The 25,791-nt window shown below is 39.9% G+C and overlaps 3 protein-coding genes across 12 annotated transcripts in view; 1 reads left to right on the top strand and 2 right to left on the bottom strand.

The window, feature by feature from the left end:
* LOC110055540 (whey acidic protein-like) overlaps positions 1-15,047 on the bottom strand; it is a 36,867-nt gene extending 21,820 nt beyond the window's left edge. For 2 of the 10 annotated variants that reach the window (XM_089284845.1, XM_089284846.1), the window contains exons 1-3: positions 14,834-15,047; positions 954-1,017; positions 60-83 (exon numbers count right to left, since the gene is read on the bottom strand). In XM_089284845.1, the coding sequence (XP_089140971.1) occupies positions 60-83; positions 954-1,008 (79 nt within the window). In that variant the 5' untranslated portion in view covers positions 1,009-1,017; positions 14,834-15,047. The remainder of the gene's footprint in view (positions 1-59; positions 84-953; positions 1,018-14,833) is intronic. The other 8 variants (XM_089284838.1, XM_089284839.1, XM_089284841.1 and 5 more) reach the window with 5 other exon arrangements.
* Positions 15,048-16,096: 1,049 nt separating this feature from the next.
* LOC149115307 (uncharacterized) lies at positions 16,097-17,908 on the top strand. Its single transcript, XM_089284837.1, has one exon. It carries the CDS (start codon positions 17,172-17,174, stop codon positions 17,655-17,657), a length of 486 nt encoding a protein of 161 aa, XP_089140963.1. The 5' UTR covers positions 16,097-17,171; the 3' UTR covers positions 17,658-17,908.
* Positions 17,909-19,720: 1,812 nt separating this feature from the next.
* Positions 19,721-21,334, bottom strand: LOC110055483 (uncharacterized). Its single transcript, XM_020761877.2, has one exon. The coding sequence runs from the start codon at positions 21,250-21,252 to the stop codon at positions 20,569-20,571; it is 684 nt and encodes a 227-aa protein (XP_020617536.1). The 5' UTR covers positions 21,253-21,334; the 3' UTR covers positions 19,721-20,568.
* Between the last annotated feature and the right edge of the window lie 4,457 nt (positions 21,335-25,791).

Raw genomic sequence — 25,791 nt, 5'->3', positions numbered from 1 at the left:
TTTTTGCGTTAACGGCCGAATTTGAACAAAGCCAGCACCTTCCTATATATTTTACTTACCTGCGATTGATACATGATCAGGCACTGAAAATAATCATAAAGCTTGGATTAAATTCAAAGTAAGACAACTTTGGTAACAAATTTTGGTATTTTCTACTCAAATATTGTTCTATATGTTATGTATAATTTGTTTTAGAATAACTTGATGAGTGAGAAGAACAAAATTTGTCATGCGGCTTGACTTTGTTACGGTGGCCGGCAGTCGTTCTCGTCCTTAAGCGCCGCGCTCCTTTTGGTCGGCAGTAAGATTCTTGGTGTTGAACATATGGAGCGCGGGCTCTGGGGACGAGAATGGCCAGCATTGCGTTATAGAGTGTGTTCACGAGACGTCTTCAAATTATCAAATCCAAAACTAAAGAGCCCCTAAAGGTTTTATCCTCATCAGGCATAAGAGGTACTAAATTTATATCTGTTTACAACTTTCCAGCTCAATGGCGACCAGCGCATTTATGGCGGTACGTGACTTGAAGCCAAGTCGCGTTTGTTGAAAAATATACACTTATCTCGTGATTTTTAGCCATTTTAGGAGTTAAAGTATTAGGAAAAATGCTGGTGTAAATGTGTTTTGGTTCGGTTCAGATAATCAGTTGTCTAGATAGCCAAAGTAAGTTCTAGATGTTAACACTATTTTCCGGCCCCCATATTGGAGGACGAAGGAGGTCCTCCAACATGGCGGCTCCATACTAGGCTCTATAATTTTTTCGCAGAACATTTCGACGAACATCTCAACTTTGGGACAACGCACACACCTTGAATGTTTTTTGATTTTATTTTTTTATTGCGTGACAATGCACACGCTCTATACTTAACTATACCTGGACATGACGGCCATGGTCACAGGAAAGATGAAGTAACTACACAGTTATACAAAGATTAATTGAGCCAATGGCTTACTTATCTGTGTTGCGCCAAAAAGAACGACGGCTTGCAGGATTCGCAAGGATATCATCTTTTATGTCTGTTACAGAAAAAGAAATATTTTTAAGAATATGTGTTCAATTTGGAGAAAACCACATCCGTGTTTAATTTGACTTTATTTTTGTGGTATCCCCAGAGAGAACAGTAACCAACAGAAAGCTGCTTTGCAGCATGGTGTTATCATACGTTTAAGAGTGGGAAAAGTGCTAGCGTGGAGTTGAAAGTAGGGGAGTTGCGAGTTACCAGTTCACTGAATTTTACAATGACAAAATGGTTTGTGGTTATAATTGGTACTCTTCTTAAGGTGAAATTCCAGTTTAGCTCAAAAGTTGCTTGATATTGACTTATCATCATTATTATTAATATTATTATTATTATTATTATTAAGTGTATTATCGTTTGTCTCACGATGTAGTCACTTGAGATGTAGATCGCGACGTTTCGACTGCTTACTGCTAGTCTTCTTCAGGCGATAAGGTCGACTGATTGCACGGTATCATTTATATCACAAAGGTCGGCTGGGATTGGTGCACTTCGATCCTCCTACTGTTCCATTGTTCCGGCGAGTAGCTGTTCCCTCAGTGGTCCGCTGTTGTACCGTTCTCCTGTTGTTGTGTTTCTTGATCGTGAGTATCCATGCTTCAGGAATTTCAATTCCACTATCCCTGTTGATGTTATTAGGGTGAAGTCTTATGTGAATAGCTTCCTTGACCCTACGTGTGTACCAGTGAAGATCTCGATCAATAAACTTGTTCTCATTCCAAATAGGATTGTGGCCGGTCTCGTGGGTGTGTTCAGAAACGGCGGAGGTCTGGGTACGGGCGAGTCGTATATCCCTGTAGTGCTCTTTGATCCTCTCCTGCATATATCTCCCTGTTTCCCCGATGTAGACTTTGGCGCACTCACAGGGAATCCTGTAGACAACACCATCTTGTTTAACCGGGTTGACGGTGTCCTTTGGTCGCACGAAGTGTGACCGAAGTGTCGTGTCGGACTTAAAGACGGTGCGAATGCCTTGCTGTTCTAGGCAGCGGCGGAGAGACTCCGAAACTCCTTGGACATAAGGCAAAACGGCGGTGGATTTTAAATCCACCGCCGTTTTACCATATGTCCAAGGAGTTGTTGCTCACTAGCATTATTTTAAAAAAATATTTTAAAAAAAATTGTTTAAAAAAATTTTTTAAAAAAATTTAAAAAAATTTTAAAAAAATTGTAAAAAATTTTTTAAAAAAATTTTAAAAAAATCATCCGACACGACACTTCGGTCACACTCAATGCGACCAAAGGACACCGTCAACCCGGTTAAACAAGATGGTGTTGTCTACAGGATTCTCTGTAGACAAACGATAATACACTTTATTATTGCATCTACCACGATGAATAACAACAACCTTTTCCTCGACATCATTATTATTATTGTTATCATCATCACTATTATAACGGTCAGCATTACTCTGTCTTAGAGGTTAAAGAACGAAAAGACGGAATTTTAAACATTTCAGAAAATGACTTTTATTTGGGCAGTGTCGCGGCTGGTATTATTTAACAAATAGAAAACATGTACCGTGTTTCTATCGAGTTTTAGTATAAATCTACTAGCATTCTATCACGAATGCCGTTCTCTGATCGGCTACGCTACTCACTATCTATTCTGTGATAGACAGTGAGTAGCGTAGCAGTGTACCCTTGTTAACAAAATGACGGCCGCTTCTTGGTGTTTTCGAAGTGTCCGTGAAGAGGATTTAGATAACGTTTTGAACGACTAGTAGATTTATACTAAAACAATTAGATTATTCGCTCCCGATTTCTATGGGTGATAGTTGACTCAGGCTGCGCCCTCGTCAACTACCACGCGATAGAAATCTCGAGCTCATAGTCTAATTGTTTAATAGAAACACGAGTGGAAGTTTGGGAGAGCGAGAAATGCTGTGGAAACATGAGCCGCAGACGAGTGTTTCTACAGCTTTTTCGAGTTCTCCCAAACTTTTACGAGTGTTTCTATAACTCGATAGAAACAAGGAGAACACGTTTGCTATTTCCTATTTTAGAAAACTCTGCGACGAAAAAAGGGAAACAACTTGTTTACTTTAATCATCAGAATGTAAATTCTCTTTGCTCGCGCCATTATTACGTCAACAGCTTGTGCTAGTTCTGCGTTTCTATCGATTTATAGAAACACTATATTTAACCAATCAGCGCGTGTATTTTCTCAGGGCTGTTTTCTAAGTAAATATAATACACACACACACACACATACATATATGTGTGTGTGTGTGTGCGTGTGTCTGGATTTATGAAAACCGTGTTAAAGACTTTGCATCAAAATAGCGAGCATGTTTTTCGAAAATCGGTCAGAAAATGTACTTAAATATGGCCATGTCGTACTGAGAGTGCTATCTACCTCGTGTACTCTTAATAGAGTCCATACCATGCCTATACAAGCCTTTGAAGTCGCTGCAAATGAGTCGAACGAACCAAACAAAGCTAAATTAGAGCTTAAATTGATCATTTGATTCGCGGCACTAATTAGACAGGCTTAACCTCTGTGATTTCACCTAAATCACCTCACTATGTCTTTACTGCGGGTTAAATTAGCCAATCACGGTAACAAGAGCATTGCAAGCAGTGGAATCGGTTATTTACCTCTATATTTCAGCGAAAAAGTAGCCCTTACGTGACATTTAAATGTCATTGTCTGAGAAAGTGTTCCAGGGGCCAAAAGTTGTGGTCAACCGATTTGGCTGAAACTTGGCACAGAAGTTGGGTGCAATGAGATATTTCAAAAGCCAATTTGGCTCACTTCTCTGACTTTTAGCTTTGGAGTTTCAGGGGGGGGGGTCTCATTTTTTGCCCTTTGAGCACCAAAAACCCAGCCTTCCAGGGGACATTTTGAAAGTGCCATAAAACCCAATCAGTAAACTGTACTTCCAAATGAATTTGACCATGAACTCTACTATAATAGAGCTTTCATTTCTTACATGTAACTTTGTCCTCGAGGTATTGGACAGAGAGGAGCCTTGGGCTAGAGTTTGACAAAAATTGATGTCAAAATTACAACCCAAAATTGTCATTTTTCAAAAATTCAGTGTATCTACCTGCCTTCTTGCATAACTTCTGTACCTATACCATTATTTACTTTAGTGACCCAGTTATCAGAATCAGTTGAGAAAAATTTGGCTTATCAAAGTTTGTTGAATTTTTGCCACAAACACTCCATGCCCCTCTAAGGCCATTCAAAATGGAATTTTGAGCATAATTCATGCCATAAACAAACCAAATTGCTGACATGAAACCCTTATTCTGTATTTGGTGAGTGAAAATGAATTGTTAAAGCCAAATCAGTTTCATTGTTCAGAAATACTGTGATTCTTACCTTACAATTGCTCCTAAAAGGCCTTTGATTAGCCCAACAAACACCCTGATTTAGCAAAACAAGGGTTAATGTTTTCTTTCAAAACTTAGTACCCATCAAACAGCACAAATGATGAAGGCCTTACCTAGATATAACGATCTTTTTGAACGATGCTTGAATTTTTCATTGATTTATATTCAGTTTCAAGTCATAATTCTTTTCCGTTTCTCCAAGCATGGAAAATCTCCATATTTTTTCAGGTCTGATTTTTTATGATTACAAGATAAAGTTAGCTTAACAAAAACATTCGTTAGCATATAATCCATGTCTGTTAACAGCCTGCATAGTTCTTGTAAATACCCGCCAGTAAAGGAGCATGACCATGCATACATAGATATATTACAAACATACGAGCTGCAGTTTATAGTGTCGATGTGACCCGTTATTTCAGAGTCCTTTTGAGCGGAGTAAATGAAACCATCCGTCAAGAAGGAATGCACAGTTAGGAGAGCTAGAAAGTAAAACAAAGAGCTTTTGTTGCAAATACAATAACCAAACGAGGCCTTGCACTGAGACGATGTATCAACTGGCCCGCCATTTTGGACATAGGAGGGAGTGGGGACTGGACCGAGTTCCCATTCTTCTTCGGTTTCGCGGGTATGTTTTGTCAGATGTAAGAAATTCGAGGGTAAATTCACAATGGTACTTTGTTCCTTTGGAGGGGGAAGTGATCAGTGCGGTGCCACATCATGGGCTGCGCACGAAACAGGAATGGTTCCTTTGTTGTCCTGCGAGATAGACATGACTGAATGGTTGAAGGAAAAGTACAAGGGGTCAGGTGCGTCCGGGGGTAAGAGGAAGACCTGGTCATACCAAAGCTACAGGTGATTCAAAATATCAGTCAGGGATCATACACGTGCACAAATGGCTTTTATCGCGATCCAGTGGACTCTTGTTATTGAACAGAGACCACGATATTTTACGATTTTCTCGTCTCAAATTGTTTGTTTGTGACGAGGATTTCCCGAAGTAATTTACTCGGTTCTTGCGAAGAGAAACTAACATTCAACAAATTGTTCATAGAAAGGGCAAAAGGGTTGACTAAAATCCTAACTTTGAAAGGTAAAAGTACAGTTATTTTATCGCAGCAATCTCGTGAACCAAAAACAACTAGCGATAAGAATAACTTGAAGGCTGTTTTTCGTCTGCTTGCTCTGTTTGTTTACATTCAGCTTTACCTGTACAGACGCTTATCATGCAATCACAATTCGAGCTTGAAACTCTACCGTTTTCCTATATTTGCTGGTTTCGTCGAAGAAAAATCTTTGCAAACATGCTGCATCGAAGATGTTCGATGAAGTTGACATTTTAAGCGAGAAATTGCCTTGTTTCATGGATAAAATTCTTGGTTACAAAAATTATTTGGATACATTTTTTAATTACTTAAGGTGGCTGAACACAGTTTTTGATACCTGTGTTTTATTCACCTTTTTCTCTAAAACCCTTGATCCCTCGGTCGTCAAAAATGGCAGCAAGCAAGTTAACAGCACAAACATTGATTTTCTGATGGTTAAGCTGACGTATGTGCCGTTGCCATGGCAACATGAATAAATATAAACAGGCCTTCCAAATCGGTTTTGTTTATTTGTAGAAAATCTAGTCATTAGATTTTCTTTATAATTTGCATGCAACAAGCTTGTAACGATTCTCACAAGTTAACACCATTTTGCTAATAATTTAACAGAAAGATCTTTAATTATCCCTTGTTGACGGTTAACTGGAATATCTAGAATTTCCCTTGTTAAAGTTCAATTATTTTCAATACTCCAGTCACTTATTTCCTAAAGTATTTTCGTGCCAAATTTCGTGAAATTCTAATGAGTGGTTCTCGAGAAGAAGGCGTATTTCCGAGAGTGCAATTTTTCATTCAATTGCAATCTTTTGACTTACTACGCATGCGCTGCATTTAACTGGGTTCTTTCGGTAACAAAGAAAAAGCTGAGAATTGCTGGGTTCTTTGCATCGTTACCTTTTCTAACATATCTTTGTAATAGAAAACCAAAGCCATCAATACAATGCGTTCAATCATAGAGAAAAATTGCAGATAGTGCAGGTGTTGAGTAAATAAAATGATCGCTCTATTGACGGCATGTTTGTTTTTTGCCATCCTTGTGCGTACGCTGGATTGCATCAGAAAAAGCGCGCGCGAAAACTGTGTTCGGCCACCTTAAAATCAACAAATGGTAAACGCCATAGCGTGCACTATTGAGTTATGAATGCACGCGGGAGGTTGCTAAGCACGAAAGAAGCGTAATAGTCGCACGAGGCGATAGCCGAGTACGACTCTAGCTTCTTGAGTGTTTAGCAAACTCCCAAGAACATCCATAAATCAATAGTGCACGCTATGGCGTTTACCATTTATTTTATAAGATAACATTGAGACACTGGAACAACGGAAGTCCTTTTATTGAGCTACATCACAAAAAAATGTTCGTGTAGTCTTACATGACAAGAGAAAAAAAGTGCGCGAAAATCCATTCATGACAACCGACTGCACACCAGTAACTCGATAAAGTTTCATCTTCAGATAACTGTGAAGACAGTTTCGCATTTCTGGCAGAAGAACGTCAGCCATTACTTTGGAAACAATGTCAGTCAAAAGATTCGCTTTATAAACATTAGCACACACGTCAGCAGCGTACACCCATGGGCAAATAGTAGACGCTAAATAAACCAATCAGAGCGCGCACTTTGCTTTAGTTATGTTATAATTAGTTATTTTAGTATGTAAATGGGGGTGGCATAATTTTAGGAATCTTATACCCAGTTTGAAACCTATCTCAGATTTATCGTTGTATTCTGAAGCTCGATTAATTGATTAAACATTTTTTGTTTTCTACAAAAATAGATGAATCGCGATAAAAAATACATTCGATTTTGAGACAGTATTACGACTTCATAATGACACCATGCTATAGAATGTTTTCCCGCATATGGACTCTGCTTCGCATCCTTATGAAGTCCTAATATTGTCTCAAAATCTACCTATATTGTCTCAAAATCTACCTAACACCTAATCTCACCTAACACTTTCTTTACTCAAACTTTTCCCTAGAAAGTAGATTTCTGGTTTTCTACGTGTGTGTGACGGGGGGAGGGGGTAGTGGGTGGGGAGGGGGCACCTGCTAGTGAACTTGTTACACCCCTCAATCCTAAATTACTTACGTTGGACACGGTATGTTGTTAACTTGCGCATTTTGTTGTAGGATAAATGTTGGTCTTTTAAGAACAAATGTACGGTAAGAATCACAGTATTTCTGAACAATGAAACTGATTTGGCTTTAACAATTCATTTTCACTCATCAAATACAGAACAAGTGTTTCATGTCAGCAATTTGGTTTGTTTATGGCATGAATTATGCTCAAAATTCCATTTTGAATGGCCTTAGAGGGGCATGGAGTGTTTGTGGCAAAAATTCAACAAACTTTGATAAGCCAAATTTTTCTCAACTGATTCTGATAACTGGGTCACTAAAGTAAATAATGGTATAGGTACAGAAGTTATGCAAGAAAGAAGGTAGATACACTGAGTTTTTGAAAAATGGCAATTTTGGGTTGTAATTTTGACATCAATTTTTGCCAAACTCTAGCCCAAGGCTCCTCTCTGCCCAATACCTCGAGGACAAAGTTACATGTATGAAATGAAAGCTCTATTATAGTAGAGTTCATGGTCAAATTCATTTGGAAGAACAGTTTACCAATTGGGTTCTATGGCACTTTCAAAATGTCCCCTGGAAGGCTGGGTTTTTGGTGCTCAAAGGGCAAAAAATGAGACCCCCCCCTGAAACTCCAAAACTAAAAGTCAGAGAAGTGAGCCAAATTGGCTTTTGAAATATCTCATTGCACCCAACTTCTGTGCCAAGTTTCAGCCAAATCGGTTGACCACAACTTTTGGCCCCTGGAACACTTTCTCAGACAATGACACTTAAATTCAACTGTCTGGATTCGCAAAAACATTCTGTCCTAGAGCTAGCTTTCCACAAGGCTTATCGTAGCTCAAATAACAGCAAATAATTCTCCTGTATTCCTTTTGAGGCCAGGAAGACAAAATTCATCGTCTTTTCCTTGAATCATGAATTGTACAATTTAATTAAGAGTGCTTTTAGCATGAAATTGGAGTCTAAATCAACACGAACGTACAGATATCAAAACCTAGGCGGAGAGCTAATTGTCCTAAATGGACTGAACAAGAGCTTCCTACATCGAGATTCGATTGAACTTCAAACAAACTAGGCCATAGTTAGCAGTAAGCGAACACTCAACATGTTGCCGTTACGTCAATTATCGCCCGGAAGCCGCGCAAATAAATTTCTTCCGCGCTAGCGAATCACAGACAGTTCTGATAGTTAGCTCAGCCGAGAACGCCTAAAATTGATAAAACAAGGAAATTCTACTCATGATCAGCGCTTGAACTCATGTTCTTCACCCTGCTCGTGGTCATGTTTTGCTCGCAAATAGCAATGTTCCGGATGTACTTCAATTTTGTCGAGAGCGGAACGGCCATATCCAGGTTTCAACAGATTTTTTCTAAGTCTTTAGTTACATCAAAGTTCTCACCAAATAACGCAAACAGCAGATATAAATGTCTAGTCCATTGCACGTCTAAGCCCTAAATTGATGTGGCTAAAGATTTTTGCTGTCTAGAGCAAGCACAACATTATCGCCACAGGGCAAACGGCCTACTGTTACGGGACTACATGTGACCCGTTCAGTTTACACATCTCAGGCCCGCCTCACGTACGATAATGGACGACGCTTGCCAGCAAATCGTTGGACGTGCGCCTTCATTGGACTTAATGATGTCTCGGGCAGACTTCCTTTAGACAGCAAATACAGAACGCTGATCGGTTGGCTCCTTCTCAGAGTCACCGCGCGAACTGAAATTCAGACGAGTGTAGTCTAGGCTAGACAACGATTGAAAAGGGGAGGAGGCGGGGGGGGGGGGGGGTAGCGATGATAATGAAAAAAAGTAGATAAAGAAATGAAACATGCAGCAAGAAGTCTTCTACATTTTATGCTAGGTAAGATTTACAAGCGGCTGCCATAAGGAAAGCAAAAAGACAAATAAATAAATAATAATAATAATAAAAAAAATAAATGAAAAGCGCTTGATTTCATTAACACTGTTTTCATAAATCCAGACATATATAAAAATAGTAGAATGTATTTTGTAATATTTTAAGAGTTATTTTCTTTTGTTTTGTTTTTGATTACCTCTCCCATACAATCGATGACACAAACCGCAAATACTTTTGCTACCTTTCTGTGCCATTTTAAACAAGTCATCCCAATTCTAATGTTTTCTCAATTTTATTCATTTCTGTAAACTACATTTTGCTTCCTTTTTTGAGGACTTTATTACAATTGCTACTGTTGATAGTTTTGTGCCGTAAATAATTATCATGTAAAGTTTTGGTGAAGAGTTTTAATGAGCCCAATAAAATGTTTATTATTATTATCATTATTGTCATTAAAATCATCATCATCATCATCATCATCATTATTATTATTATTATTATTTTGTTTTTAATTATTATTACAATTTTATAAAAGAGTCACACAATCAACCGAGGGCAGGAGCCATAATCGGGGATGGAGACCGTAAGCGCGCCATTTCTAGTATTGGGGTTGTCCCCATGATATGGGACAATGATTCTATTTTTAGAACAAATTGCGCCATCACCTGCGGCACACGCGCGTACATGCTGCGAGGATTTTTGCGAGTGTCGCGCGGGGGAAATGGCGTCCGAAATTCCCGAAATGTTTCATGTTTTTGGCCCACAACTCAACGCGCTTACGTCTGTTGGAATTTTGCTTAAGTATTTTCGTCGCAAGCTGCTCCAGTTTGAGTGAAGTGAGACAGCCTCGAATTTAGGTATGTTCCGCTGTAATCTCATATTTATCGCTGACCAAGTTGTGCTCCGACGGATGCTCCTTTTTTCATGAGCTGTACATTACTCCACTTTAAATTTCACATACGTTGAAGATTAACAGCTTTTCCATTACACGGCAAAAAAACTAGCTGGATATATTTAGGTATAGCAGAGCTTCAGGACTTCATAGTTTCCTGGCTCCTTTTGCCACACGCTTCCGAGGAATTTGTCAGTCTATCGCGACCGAAAAGTAAAACAAAATAATTGCTAGTTTGAGTTTCGCTTGAATTGTAAGCGACGCTTGATGTTTCATCAAGGCCCAATAACTTTACGTCCGTAGATACTGCTCAGTTTTATTCGTGTAAAAATCTAGTAAATTTTCTGTTGTCGATGAATGAGAGCGCCCGCCGATGCGTGTTTTGTACAGTCGGTAAACATGACAAATTGTACTTCCGCCGCACTTTCGTGTGAAAGCGTACATCGAACTCAAACAATAACTCCATAGTTTTTAAATATGTTTAAGATTGATAAATGTTTGCGAACATATTAAAAGCTAAGCTGAAAATATGTGAATAAAGCAGAAATAATCAGCAAAGTTACGATGACGTTTTCTTTAATCAACTTGGAATAACGATTTCGATTTTGTTGATCGAGCTATCAAAACTCCTTGTCTATTTTCATTTTCGCAGTGTAAAACTTCACTATGCTTATGTTGAAGAAACACACATGATGTTAGTAGCCTTTTTTGCGTTCGTGAAATTTGTTACAGCATCTCAGCACAAAAGATAACGAAAGAAATCTTTGTCAAGATTTGTTGACAATCGAAAACACCGACTCGGACTTGAAAATGCACGAGCTGCATTATGCAAATGAGCTAACTGTACGCGTCAGACTTTCCTTTCAAAAACCTTTGCAGACTCACCAAACAAGCAGAAACAATAAGAAACCGTCAAAACAGGTTTTGGTTATGATGAAGCATAGCCTGAGAAACTCACAAATTAACTCGATACCAGAGTAGAGAGTTTTCTTGCTATATTCTTAAGTCAACAAACGCAAAAACATACGCGTAAGCTTACAACTAGCGTGAGCAGATCTTATTATTCATTCCCAGCGCGAGATTGAAGTCTTGTTTTCGACCCTGAAAAACCCGCCTTTTCCGTTAGCTCAGAGCATAAAACTACATATAAGCGACCTGGGTCGTATTCCCTGCCTTATTCCCTGCCATCGCTGTGAAAAATACGCAAGAGAATCTCTCAACTCTCACCATTTGATCACGCAACGTGACAACATACACGCGAGAGCCCCCGACATGTGCGTGAATCCGCGCGGATATATGACGTCAGGATGGCGCAATTTGTTCTAAAAATAGAAAAATTGTCCCATATCATAGGTGCGCGCGAATCCCGAGACTTACGGTCTCCGTCCCCGATTATGACTCCTGCCGAGGGCTAATAACTAAGTTTTCCATGGAAACAAATCACGTGACAAGCAAGCTTGAACAGTGAAGCAAAAGAAAAGTTCTCATCCAAATAAAACGAAGCAAACTAATCTTGAGCAGTAACAAGACAATTATTTTGCCAAATAGCAGAAAACTAACTTAACAGAATGCTATTTAATAATTGCAGACTGCTAAGTAGGTTTTTTAACCCTACAATAGGATGCATGTCAGATGTGTCGTTAGGCCAGTTCGAAGTTAAGGTATCAGTAAGGGGAAAATTTGCAATTTTGCATAATTTTACTTTTTTGAGCGGTTGGATAAATCTTAAAGTAATCTCTTAGATAAAAAAAACTCCACGAAAAAATCTTATATCTGCCGCTAGTTATTGCGCGAGAAAGATTGTTTGCATATTAATTACTTAATTGAGAGTTGACAAGTTCTGTCAAATGAATTAATTATCGAGGCAAGAAGTCACATGACATCAAGATCATGCTGAGTTGACACGCGATTCGCGCGCCATAATCAGTGCCGGATGTCTTCGAAGAAGACAGAGCGATCTTGCCCGTTTTCATCGGCTAAAGGAAGGCCAAAGAAGGCGAAAAACACTTTCAACAAAGAGTGGGCCGCTAAATTAGCGGAAAGCGGCAAAGGGTTCGTTTTACAATCAAGAAAAATTGCTGGATGAACGCGACAACGATCGCGATCACGAAGCCAGCGAGCAAGCCGAAATGAGCGCAAGCCGCGCTAAAATACTGTTGCAAGAAACTGTCGAAGCAGAGAGGAGATTGACGAAGAGAAGTGGACGAAATTGAAAGGCAGATCGATTGTACAAAATTAGAATCAGCAGTGCAACATTTTTTTTTCTTACCCAGCTATTGTCATTTCTTCCAGTATCTTTGCCTTTGCATCAACATTAGTCGATGTAGTCCCGTTTACGGCGTCCTCTCCAGCGTTTCCCTTTGTGCGCTTGCATTTTCTCAGGAACCTTCTACGGGCCTTCGGCATGTTAACAGTGACATGGTCATAATTTTGAAGATTAGTCAACCGATACGTAAAATTTCGAACGCTAATATAGTAAATCAAAAGATAATTTCACGTTTACTAACTTTGGAATTCTGACTTCACACATGAAAAAGCGGTTTATTCACTGGTGAATAATTTACCGCGCGCCGTCGCGGAAATTTGTACCTGTTCCATGTTAACTGTCACAGTCCTATTGTTATACAGAAAGTTGATTCCTCTGCGGTGTCTCCCTTGGTGTGATAATCTCATAACACTTGGATGCCGCCGAATTTTATTTTTTCTCTGTTTCTCGAAAGTAAAAAATAGGCGAGTTGTACGTGCATCCTGGACCAAATTGGCTGAAATTCGGAGAGAATGTTGTCAGAACAAACGTCGACAAAACCGTGTCTGCGAATTCTGATTACTCTTTTCATTAAAAAGTTATGCCTTTTTTTCGCGGGCAGTCCTATTTTTTTCCTTTTTCTAACTTTATCCTCTTGTAAAATAATAACAAACGCATGTGCCAAAAATCTGAGACACGGTTTTTGAGGTCAATGTGTGAAGAAACGGATGCCATGTTAATCGTTTTCTCCGACCTAAATTTAGCGGGCGTATACCTTGATTTATGGGTTCGTGAAGCTTTGTAAATATATTCACATTTTCGAAACACGGTAAATTTTTACCGTTTTAAACAGGTCAGGTCATAATCTGTAGTTATTAAGCTTCCAGTAAATATACGGTTTATATGGGTTTTTGTTAAAGCCACGAACGCTAGAGCGGACCGCGCGCGGATGGTCAAATGGGTTATACTGATACCTTAATGTCGATTCATGAAGTGAGTTCTGTAGTTCTGAATTCTTTCCATGGAATCTTCATCAGGCTGTGCAAAATGAGGACTTCCAGAGCCATGGAATTATAATAAACAACGAAATCGGCCGGCGTGATCATATAAACACCAGGGTCAACCGATTCGATCCGAACAACCACGATAGCGACATTCAGACGCGATCCGCAACCAGAGCAGGGAAGGCCGTAATCTTTTTAGCCTGTACAGCGTTAATCAGTTACATAACTTCATTTGACCAGCTGGCGGAGTCTAGTCATCTAGTATATTTTCCCTGCAGATCTTAACATCACACGCTGAGCCAAGGTTACAGCTATTTAAAACAGACTTGTCTCGTCGCGTCCTTCGATGACCTTTCAATGTACATGTAAGTCAGACATCCACAATCGTAAATAAGAACGTTTAACATTTCGCGAATTAAAGACGAAAAAAAAAAACTGTTTTGTGTGTCCTATTAACTGAAGCTAACAAAGGCGATTCACCTCATTCAAGAATCGACAGCCAGAACTTGTCACGGCACTTTAAATATCCTTTACCAACATGTCAACTATTACTAGTCGTATTTATACACGTAGTAAGTGAGTATATTTGGTTTTTGTATTTGTAACCCCTCCCTTTTCTTTGTACTAGTTCAACACAAACTATGTTCACTTTTTATGTTTCTTTACTTTGTCCGGCCGTGAATAAGCAAACGGTCAACTCGAAAACTCAACTACTTTGGCTGCTGCACACACAGTTAAAACTCATCTATTTCCCAGCTATATAATCTACATTTGTATTTTACAGTTTCTGTAATCAAAATAGTGTGAATAAAGATTTAATTTGATTTTAATGGAGGCGGCCAAGAGGAAGCGAATGGGAAGGCCGAGAGACTGATGAAACGGCTAAAGAAAACAGCTGCCACGGTGGTAATGTCAGGCTAGAACTAGAGGCCAGAATTTTGTTGACTTGTCGCCGACAGCTCGGAGCAACAGGACAACTATTTAAAGAATGACGGGAAAATCTCCCTCGGGGTTGGTGAATGGACGAAAACTGATTTTCATCATACCTCGGGTACAGTGCGATCAAGCACCCCCTCCGAAGATCAGACAAAAGAGAACACAGCCACGTGCAGTCGCGCAAAAAACACAGACCTAAACATTGGCGATAAAATATTGATAAAACGGCGAAAGCAAAACAAGATGTCTACACCATTCAATCCCGAACCACTCGAAGTCAAAGACAAGAAAGGAAGCCTTTTTCACAGTTTCAAATACAAAACACACCGAAACCACCAGAAATACATACCTGTGCAATCCGTGCCAATAAATCAGGTCTGAGCTAAGAAGTCAACGAAGGCTTGAATGCAACTGACTGAACTCAGCTAACTCAAAACCAGTTTATGTGTGACGTGCTAAGAGTCTGGTTCACACTGATGTACCCTATATACTAAAAGCATATGCCTTGCAAGATACAGTAGGTTTTATCCATTTACAAGTTCCTGTAAGTGATAAAGAGATAAACCGCCTACTATTTATTTATTTATGCTCTGTAACTTTAGGGTTAAATTACATAAGTGTGGTTTCTGTGTTTGACACAACCTTGCGACTAAGACATTCCGTGCTCTGGATGAGATTTCTTCTGCTCTGTTCTTCTGCTCTCAACCGTTCCACTTCCGTTCGTGTATGGGCGAGTTCCGCCTTCATCATGCCGCATGTGTCCTGCTTTGTCATGTGCAACTTTAACTAGCGACCTAGGTTCAGTTATTTTTAGCTTCATTGAATGCCTATTTGTGTTTATGTGTTTGAAAAACTACACAAATTTCGTTAAGTTTACTCAGAACAGACGAACAAATCCAAAATTGGCTTCATTCCAGACCACGCTGTTCAGCGCGTGCTTCGCAAACTGCAACGGCTAACAGCAGATAAGCATATACTGTTTTGGAAAAATTTCAAAGTTAAGCCTCATAACCAGCCTATTATCCCCCCCCCCCCGGCGGGGTACTCGCTTATATGGGTTATATAGGTATGTGCGGCCTGAAAGGGTTGGGTTTTTAGCCGTTTTGGTCATAAATGGGGTATCGATTTTGGCCATTTTGGTCTCAAGTAGGGTATGGTTTCTGCACTCTAGTCTTGAATTGGGTACGTCTTTTACAAGAAGCTACTTTTTTCTTCATTATCGATAGAACCATCAACAAAAGCCCTTCAGGATGCCTTCAACTTCGGTCTCGACTAGGTAACTAATTATAAGACAGGTCTGAAACAAGGCATTGATTTAAGGGTCAAGTCTCAGATAGGGTATTGAATTTTTGGTCAGGTCATAAATAGGGTAGAGAAAATCGCAGATTTTGTTCTTCAATGGTCTGAGGGTCTTGGGAAACGGACCGCACACTCCCACCCAATTTTTTTTGGGAGAACGCCCCCCAGGCTTAACCCTCACATCATGCTCCTTTGACAATGAACTCACTTACAGCGATAGTTTCCGGAACTGTGCAAGCAGCAAAAAGATCCAAGATCTGACAAACGTTTTGATCGGATGTGTACGAGACGAACCCACGCCAAGTATAATGTTTCCAATTGTTGTTTTGTAACCCATTACAGGGCAACGGATATTGTTGGCAGTATCGCAAACGGAAAGCGTTTTGTATCCTATCTGAAATGCGTCGAGTGAAAAACTAGAAAAATTTGTCGAAAACCCGTATTTTTTTTAATTTAATCGTCCCTGGTGGTAGCCTACAGTGCAGGCGTTTCCCGTGTATTTACGAGTTATCAGTATTAGCTCGCGATCGAGTAGATTCGCCGCCATGTTGTCTTGTGGACGACAGCTGCTCAAACGATCGAGCGGTTGAGAGCAAAGGTTCCCTCTCTTCTGGCCGGGAGCAGAAAGAGAAGGAAATCTCTATCTCACCGGGAAGTGACACAGATTACTGCACAAATTGCTTTGTATACATGCCAACGCACGTACATGCCAACACATTTTTTAAAGTGCACTTAACCCTCAAATATTTCGCTAAAGTGAAACTACTTGTTCTTTACAGCATTTCGGCGCAACATTTTTGCATTTGGTTCAACCCACGATCTTCTATGTCCTTGGATTGTTACTCGACCGCGTTCAGAGAGTCTGAGGCGGCGAGGATGATGACCAAACACGACAGCGTTTCAGTCACTGCTCAGTATTTCCTCGAGAAGACGGAACGCAAACTCATTGTTAGTAATATCTCTTGGGCAGGACACATGGAGTCAGTAAGTTTCGATTGCGAATGCTCCGAAATAAACTTCAATCGAGCACATTCCCAACCGGCGTAAACTTGCTGTATTCTAGAGAGACTATGTTACCTTGTTTATTTTATTTTATTAGATTATTATTTACACCGCACAGGAAATATATTTACAAATATAAAATCTATAAGGCAAGGAAGCAAAGAGAAGTCAATAAGGCTTATGTAAAGAGATATTTCCAAGACAAAAATAACCGGAGGTGAAAATAACTAACCGGAAGTGTTACTCACATAACCGCGTCTGTGCACAAAGCAGTTAATTGCGTGGCGTGTGATTGCACGGTGAAAAATTGGAAATGGGCAAGGATGTGCGAGGAATAGAAAGAGGGAAATGCGCTTGTGGTAAATGCTAGGATTTCATGGGGTCAGATGGAGCAACTTACTCAGATTAAGCAATTGTTTGAGGAAATTGAACTTGTCAGTGGGGACGGTGAGGCTATTAGAAAGTTTTCAGATAAATACATTGTACCCGAAAAGCTTGTGGCAGAGTATGCTGAGTACCTTGCCCAGATAAAAATGCGCAAGGAGAAGAAGAAAGAGGAGACTGAAAGGGAGCGAATGGAACGCCTAAATCGGGAGTACAATGACATTGACTGGGTTGGACTGTACAACTCCGATAAGCTGTCGTCCTTGAGGGTGGAAGAACTATCCTTGTACTTTTCCCATCACAAGATCACCTTCAAAGGGAAAAAAGCTGAAAAGGTCCCAATGATCAAAGCGCACATTGGCAGCTTGCTGTACGATTCAATGGAATGTCAACAACCTCGGCAGCCCCCGCTAAGAAATGTGCAGCAACAAGTGACCTCACCACTTTCCGAGGTTGAAACTGACTCGCAAAGTGATGAGGTAGATTGAGTTGTCGGTTCAAGCCCGAGTAGCTTAATTAAGTAACGAATCGTCACCGGAGACTGATTTTATCCCAGAACCACGCGCGGAAACATTACCGCCGTCAAAATATGGACGAAAGAGGGCGCTGGTCGGGAGAGAGACAATTATGTTAGTTGGGACAAGATAGTTTTTTGATATAATATTTCGACACCTGTAAATAATTTAGATTAATCTTGACTGGTAGCTTTGCTTGTATATACAAGTTTTAGGTTGCTATACATTTCGCGTGTTTGTTAACAAATAAGAGTCAACTAAGCGACACGGGGTAATTTTTTCCTTGCCAAAAAAACTGACTCCCCCCCGGTTGCGAATAAAACAGGTTTGACCCTCCCCAATTTGTAAAAAAATTACCAATGACCCTCCCCTCCGAAGCCCCGGCCCACCCCCCCCCCCCCCCCCCCTCAATAAAAAAACGTACCTTCTCTTCCATACTATAAACGCCTGGCCAAAAGGACTCGTAAATACTAGTCTCAAGAAGCCGCAAGTTGATCTTGCGTAGGAACTTGCCTGCGTTGGGTGGCCAAATGGACTCGCAAGTTTCCTTGCAAGTACACGCAAATCACAGAAAGAACCCATTTCAAGGCAGACGTGTCCTCTATTTCATTGGTTGATAATAGGTTAATGGACGTCACTCAGCTTGAGTTGACTTAGGTTCAGGGGGACCAAGCGACGAGAAACGTGCGTCGAGTTGCGTGAAAATTCTCGACCAAAGTGAACGCAAGTCATCACAAGTCAACGCACGCGTACGCCTGGGCAAACGGAGTTGCAAGTAGACCCAGGGTTTCAACTTGCGTCTACTTGCGATTCCATTTGGCCAGGGCTTAAGGGTCTATAAACGGTTCCACGTGGATTTTAATTTGAGGTGGCGTTACAATGAATGTTATGACATATAGCGATTGGAGACGGGAATGGCAAAAATTTATATGGAACTACTTCCTAATCATGAAACGAGTTTAAACGGCCATTCCTGCTTTTGTAATATGTGCTGCGCTTGTTTCTAAAATATTTTAACCTTTCATCAAAGGTCTTCATAACGATCGTGAAGAAATAAGAGGATATTGTACTGCTGAGAAAATTACAGTATCCGAGCTAATGTTACCATAAATTAATGGCAGTCATTCAAGGGAAGTTTAATTTTTAAAGTCTAAAGTGCTCAGTTCTTTTCTGGTTAGATAATAATGAGTTCGTGCTTGAATTTGATCTAACGCAAATGCATCACTGGCCGGCTATACAAGGTGATTTTCGATACATTTCAAGTGTCTTCCACTAAGTAAACAGCCATTAATTGCGCAAGCAATAAGCAAGATTGTTTCCAAAACCTTTCAACCTTTTACGAAAGGGATCACGAAACATGGTGCATTTTATAGAGGCAAGATAGCCACTCACCAACCACTACATCCGTGTACCTATCAATTTAATAGAAAATAACAGCTGACGTTCTCAACATCTTTAAAAATGGCGAAATGTTCTGTTCTGAAAGGAACCTTGGACTGATGGCAGCAGTGATGGCTCTTTCTGGGCAAACTTGATGATGAAAGCGGGACGGCAATGGATATTAAATAACTTAAGCAATGACGACGGCGACCCCGCCGAGGATAACGTCTGGGAAAAAATGAATTTATATTTTACCTTCGAATTTCGCAATTGTCTAGATCCGTTCAGTGCGGCTATTTGCCTCAGAACTTGCTCGAGCTAAATATGTAACGCCAACGATCAATTCCAACTGAAGTTGAAATACCAAAACAATAGCCGCCGTTGTTAACATAGTCACTTCACGTTGTTGTTGTGCAGAGGACGACAAAGAAATTTACAAAGGACTATAACCCACGTGCACAGCCGCTGCCGTCATGGGTTTCTATTATTTCTTTCTTTAAAACGCGCGTCGAAGTAGACAAATAGATGACACAAAAGTAGACATTTGAAGGGTCACTAAAAATCCAAGAATCAAGAAAAGGTTAAAATCGCCGATATATCGTGAGGATGGTACCAAAAATAGCTATGGAAATCTTTGAAAGAAATGTTTCAAGTACTACCTGTAGCCGAAGTTTTACTTGTAATCCATAGGAAAATGTTTACATGATATTTCTTCAAGTTATGATAAGACACAAAAAGGATTTTGTGTTTCAGTGAATGTTCTTCAAAGTAAGAAAAAAAACAAAACAAAACAAAACAAAAAAAAAAAACAAAAAACAAAAAACAAAAAACAAACAAAAAAAAAAACAAGCTTTAGGTGACCGTGACGCTCTCCCCTCCTCGCGAGGGCCTTTTGTCATCTAAAGACGTGTTACTATCATTTTCATTTTCGAGTTATCTGTGTGCCTTTCTTGTTGCCATCTTATATTATTTGGACAGGAAAAAACAAAGAAAAAGTTAAACTTGGCCCATATAGTCGTCTGTATACGTTTCACAATTGTGTCTTAATATATTGTACAAATTATGATGCTGTTTGTTACCTGATCTGAACTAATGATCAGAAACCTGTCGTGACAAACGACCCGGAAATTATTTCACAATCATGTGTACAACAGCAATACGTAAATTGCGAAGATTTCATTGTCTCAGTCGATCGAGGAAACAATATAGAAACTACAAAATCCCAAAATTTTTACCAGGTGATTTGAAACTGAGAAAGTTTTATAATAACGGAAAAAACCCTTCTAAGTTAAGAGCATACTCAAGAAAATTGATCTTAACATTCAGATCGTATTCTGGAAAAATCTTCCAGAAATAGCTAGAAATCCAAGTTTCTGTAAGAAAACAGTCATTCCGATGTATCTTTACAGAATTCAAAATCACTTTTTTCTGGGAACTACTGATTGCTACTTGTCTTACCGATAAAATAATCATGGTTGTCAGTGTTATTACTTATCTATACAGCTCACAGTTCATCTCGTCCAGCTGCCAGTTCATCTCGTTCAGCTGCCAGTTGAGGATATTCTTGTATAAATCCCTCCAGAGCCTTGGCCCGGTAGAAGTCGAAGATATGTTCCTTGTCTTTCTCCGCCATGTTACGATCTTCATAGCGAACAACGGTTTGGGATCCATAAGTAATGAAAAGAAACTGCTTCCGGTGTCGTTCCTCGATTTTGCTTGGCGCCAATTTGAAATCCAAGTAAAAGAAAACATAAGCTAAATCGATTGTGGAATCTTCACGTTTATAAGAGACAGTCTTGCCATAAAGAACTTTTCCCGGGCCACCTTTCTGGAATTTAAATTCTCGGACTACAGCTTGATTGGCATCGCCGCTGTACTGCCCGTCCATGATTGTCCCTTTTATTTCATATGGAATCTGGTAACGTGATGAGATTCTGTTCACAACAGCTTCAAAGTCTGTCTCTTTGATCTTTGTGAGGATCTGGCAATAGATTTTCTCGCTGTATGTTTCGAAAGTTAGTCCGCTCACGAGCTCTTCGGCAGCCGTAATACTGGTTTGTTCGACGTACCTCGAAGAGAACGAATCTATCAACATTTTCCCGACAATGACAGCATCTTTCCACGAGCCAGCGGATTGTTTCACTGAGAAGCCTAAGACGAGTGCAAGCATCAAAATCCTGGCAGACATCTTGCAGTGGAAAAAGCAGCTGCGACGATTCAATTCGAGGAAACGTTCTATGCGGCTCTTTGAACGGATATGCGTGTCTTGCTCCTATTGGTTAATCTTGGTTAGGTGTTGGGGGAAGTCCCCAGTCTGTATGTTACCATGGGTGCCTACCATTTGTCAGAGTAAACCGGTTGGGATGACCGTTGTATAAGCTATGGTAAGGGTTTTTATTATTATTTCTTATTCGTAAATAATTTTAATGTTTTTTTGTTGTGTCCCCAATTAGTTGTGAAAACTAAATACATTGACACATTAATAAAAGCTTTTACTTTTACTTTACTTCCAAAACCAGCAAACCAACCGAACGAGATGACACTTACCATTTGCAATTCGATTTCTCGTAATTGTTTTCGGCTGATTAGAGACTGAAAACTGGAAAATTTAACAAATGGTAAGGACATTTCCGCCGTTCCGTTCCGAGCGGGGAAAGAAGACTACCTCTAGAGGTAGTCTACAATTTTCGATCGGATTTTCCGTAAAATTACTGTTCCATTTGAGTTACAACCGAAATTTCCGGACTTTTTGCTAAATGGTAAGCACTCAATATATCCTAGGCTTCAAGCAAAATAATTTGGCAGCAAAATATTGGTGTATAGAATTGAAAGGGCGAGAAAATTTGATGATCTTTCCTACATTTGGCGGAAAAAGTGACGGATATATCAAAAAGCCACTGATTCGGGGAAACGGAGTTTTCGTAGAAACACGGACGGATTTCCGGCTTTTGTAACAAAAGTCGGAAATCTGTCCGTGTTGCAGGCAAGGTTTTCGTGGATTCTTCTGTTTTCAAATGACCTGGAGACTGTAGAAGCTAGAAATAAGACGTAAGCGATTAATTTTCCTTACAGCTACATAGCTACCTATCAGAAAACTCTCTTCTCTCGCCTTATCAATCGGGGTTTCGCGCAAATCATTCAACTCAGTTGGCCGTTACCTTCCTTACAGATAAAATTCGTGGTCATATGGACAAAGGGCTATTGACGGGGGCAGTGTTTATTGACCTGAAAAAGGCTTTCGATACTGTTCCTCATGACGGTCTTTTAAACAAGTTGTACAGATATGGAATTCAAGACCAGCCTCTCTCGTGGTTTGAGAGCTATCTCACTAACAGGACTCAGAGAGTGTCCATTGAAAATCACCTTTCTTCTGCCGCCAACATCAGTAGCGGAGTACCTCAAGGTTCCGTGTTAGGGCCTCTCTTGTTTATTCTTTACATAAACGATCTTCCTTTGGCCGTTGGTCTGTCTAGTGTTATGTTATATGCCGACGACACCGTTATTTTTACTGCTGCTTCAAACATTGACCAACTACAGCTGAACTTAAGCCTTGATCTCAATAACGTCTCTAACTGGTTAACAGCAAACGGTCTTTTCCTCAACCTAAAGAAAACTGAGTATGTTTTATTTGGAACTCGGCAAAGGCTAGTCAGATCTGAATCTCATAGTCCGCTTTGCATGGAAGGAAAGGAAGTCAACCAAGTAAAGTCGTTCAAGTACCTAGGAGTCTTGCTAGACGAGTGTTTATCTTTCAACGATCACATAAGCTATTTAAGGTCAAAAGTTGCTAGCAGACTTGGCCTCCTGTCACGATTACGAGGTTGTTTAACCACGGAAGCAGCAAATAAGATCTATTTGTCCACGGTGCTACCGATATTAAGCTATTGTGATACGTGCTTTTGCCCTCTGGGAAGCACTAACAGAAAGACTCTTGAACGCCTGCAACGACGAGCTGCGAAAATCGTATACGGTTTTAAACCTGACATAGCCACGGAAACAATACTCGAGAACCTACGCTGGCCCTCTCTTACAAAAACCATGGAAAAGCACTGTGCACTGTTAGTTAACAAGTGCTTGGTCGGAGAAGTTCCTCTATACTTTAAAGACTATTTCCTGTTACGCTGCCAGAGCGACAACCAACATGTTTTTAACAGATGCACTAGATCGTCAATCACTGACATTATACTTCCTAAATTTCATTTAGATGTCGCTAAAAAGTCTTTTTATTATCATGGTGCATGCACATTTAATAGCCTTCCAACGAACATAAAGATTTTACCACCTAAGGAACGTTTCAAGGCTATCTCCGATTTTTTTTCTTAGGTTATTTTTTAGAACATTTTCAATTCTATATCCAATTTTTATGAGAACGCTATTACCTTTTTAAGCTTTTAAAGTTTTTAAACATTTCAGCGTATCTTTTAAAGTAGTTAGTTTTTTTATAGATATATATTATTTATACATGCTCTTTTTATTTTACGTTATACAGGGCCCCCGTTGATACCAGTCCTGCGACTGAAGGGGTCACCCTGTTTAAATATTGATTATTATTATTACAGTGCAGAACGACGGGGCAGCGACCAAGCCGTCTAAATAACCATTACAGATTTTTTTAATTTTATATACTTGAAACATAACTAAATATAGGTGTAAAAATCGGCCTTGCGCCCGGCCAGTTATTTACATCTCAATCACAAAAGTGCCTATATTTTATGCTTCTTTCTTTAAAAGTTTTTGACGCATGTAAAAGAGGAAACCGATGCAAAGTGGCGCTGCACACAGGCGGCCCAAGCTCACAATGCGAAAAGTTATCTTTTTTTTATACTTTTATCGTCTGTTATCGTTCTGTGGGTTTCCACTACTAAAAGAAAGACTTTTTCTGCTAAAGCCTTTTTTTTAGTAGTGGAAACCCACCATGACAACGATAACTCGCCGGAATCGCGTTAGATCGGCCTGTGGAGCTGGCAAACAACAAAGAATACAACACATAACAGGGTAAGTAGATTTTATTCACAAAATATAAGAATAATTGACTTTTTAAGCAAAGCCGTTGGTTCTCATACAAACCTTTATAAATTCAAACCGTTGGAACACAACACCTGTATATGCTGCATGGCGAGAGTCACGTTTGGCGTAGTCAAATTCGGTCGTTATGTAATAGTATATGCCGTATGTGTCAAGTCTCGCTAAACGTTAGCATAAAAGTTAAAAAAAAAAATAATAACTCCTCGCATTGTGAGCTTGGGCTGCCTGTGCCCGGGAGAATTGTTCACGTTAGCTAACCTTAGGATTTGTGCATTCCTCGTTATTGCACAGTTTACACTCAAAATACTACGGGAATTTAGAGAAATTCGTTATCTTAATTATGAGTTTTGAAAAACTCTTTCGAATCTTTCCTTTCTTTATAACATTTGGAAATGTTAAGAGACCATATAGTCTCTTGGAAATGTGTAATAGGTTTAAGAAGTAGACAGGCCCGATTCAGTTCCGATTAGTCTTCCTCTATCTTATAAGTCGGTGACAAATGATAGCAGTCAGTGCGTAGTCAGCATATGTTCGCCTACAAATGTTTCAGATGATTAATAGACGCCTCGAAAATGTAGTCTCCTTCCCTCCATGGTGATTTTATAAGCGTTTCGAAAGCATCTCGATTTTGACTAACACAGAATAAGCCGACTATCACTCACAGCTAAATAAATGCAGTTGTTTTGAGTGGCACATACCATAGTGCGGGACACCTGCCCAAGGGGGGAGACGGGAGGGGGTAGGGGGGAGGGGGGACTCCCATATAACAAGGACGGAGGTGCTCGTGGGAAATTTTGAAAAGAACCTCTGAGAAGTACCAAGATGCTGTCATGTGGGCGTGGCTTGAATTTCTTTCACCCTAAGAGGTACCAATTCTAAAACAACACATTTTTATAACTTAAATAGTGATGAAGACGATTGCTTCTAACATCTTGATTGTTTTAAAGTTGATTGTCAAATATCTCCAGTCATCAGTTTCTTTTGGCGCAATACTCGTGCTAAAGGGCACCGCGAAAGCTCTCGCTCTGGACCTTTTGAGGCTGAACACCCCAAGAGGTGCCAAAAACCGCTGTTTTTAACCCCTAAAAGGTACGACGAGCACCCCCGTCCTTTTATATGGGAGTCCCCCGGGAATACCTGCGAAGCTTTTAAGTCTCCCGAAGCTGAGCTGTCCGGAAAATTGCTAAAATTGCACTCAGTTTCTTTCTTTTCGGACAGAGTTCAATATAAAGATCGATAAAGAGCAACGGGCCCTAACTTGTTGCTTTAAAAACAAAAACATCCTTTTTTTCTCCTAAAAGAGCCACCTAACGACCTGTCCAAGTTCGGTGTAGCTCTTACGTGATTAAGATTCTCCTGACTCTTGCATAATTGGAAGGATCAAGGATTAGAATAAATATATTGAAACAAATAGGAAGAATTATGTAGGAACTTGCGGCTGAATGATTACAAGGGGCAGAAATCTGTAATACCCGGTAGCAGGACTCTGTAGGTTACTTTTTCAATTCATTTTCCATTCTCGTTGCTAGAGACTGCAATGCTTTTGGTCAGCACGAAAACTCTCGGGATCGTCGTGATTCCTGGTGCTGACCAAAAGGATTGTGGTCTTTTGCGAGAAGGATGGGTCCCGACCTGTAAAGCAAGCGTCGCTTTAAGGGTTTTCGTAGCTTTCAAATTAATTGGATTTATTTTCAAATAACGT

Source organism: Orbicella faveolata, unplaced genomic scaffold (genome assembly GCF_042242905.1).
Source record: "Orbicella faveolata isolate gen_17 unplaced genomic scaffold, um_ofav_v1 contig_13, whole genome shotgun sequence".
NCBI lineage: Eukaryota > Metazoa > Cnidaria > Anthozoa > Scleractinia > Merulinidae > Orbicella > Orbicella faveolata.
Note: the sequence above shows the minus strand (reverse complement) of the source record. Positions and strands in the feature narration are given on the sequence as shown.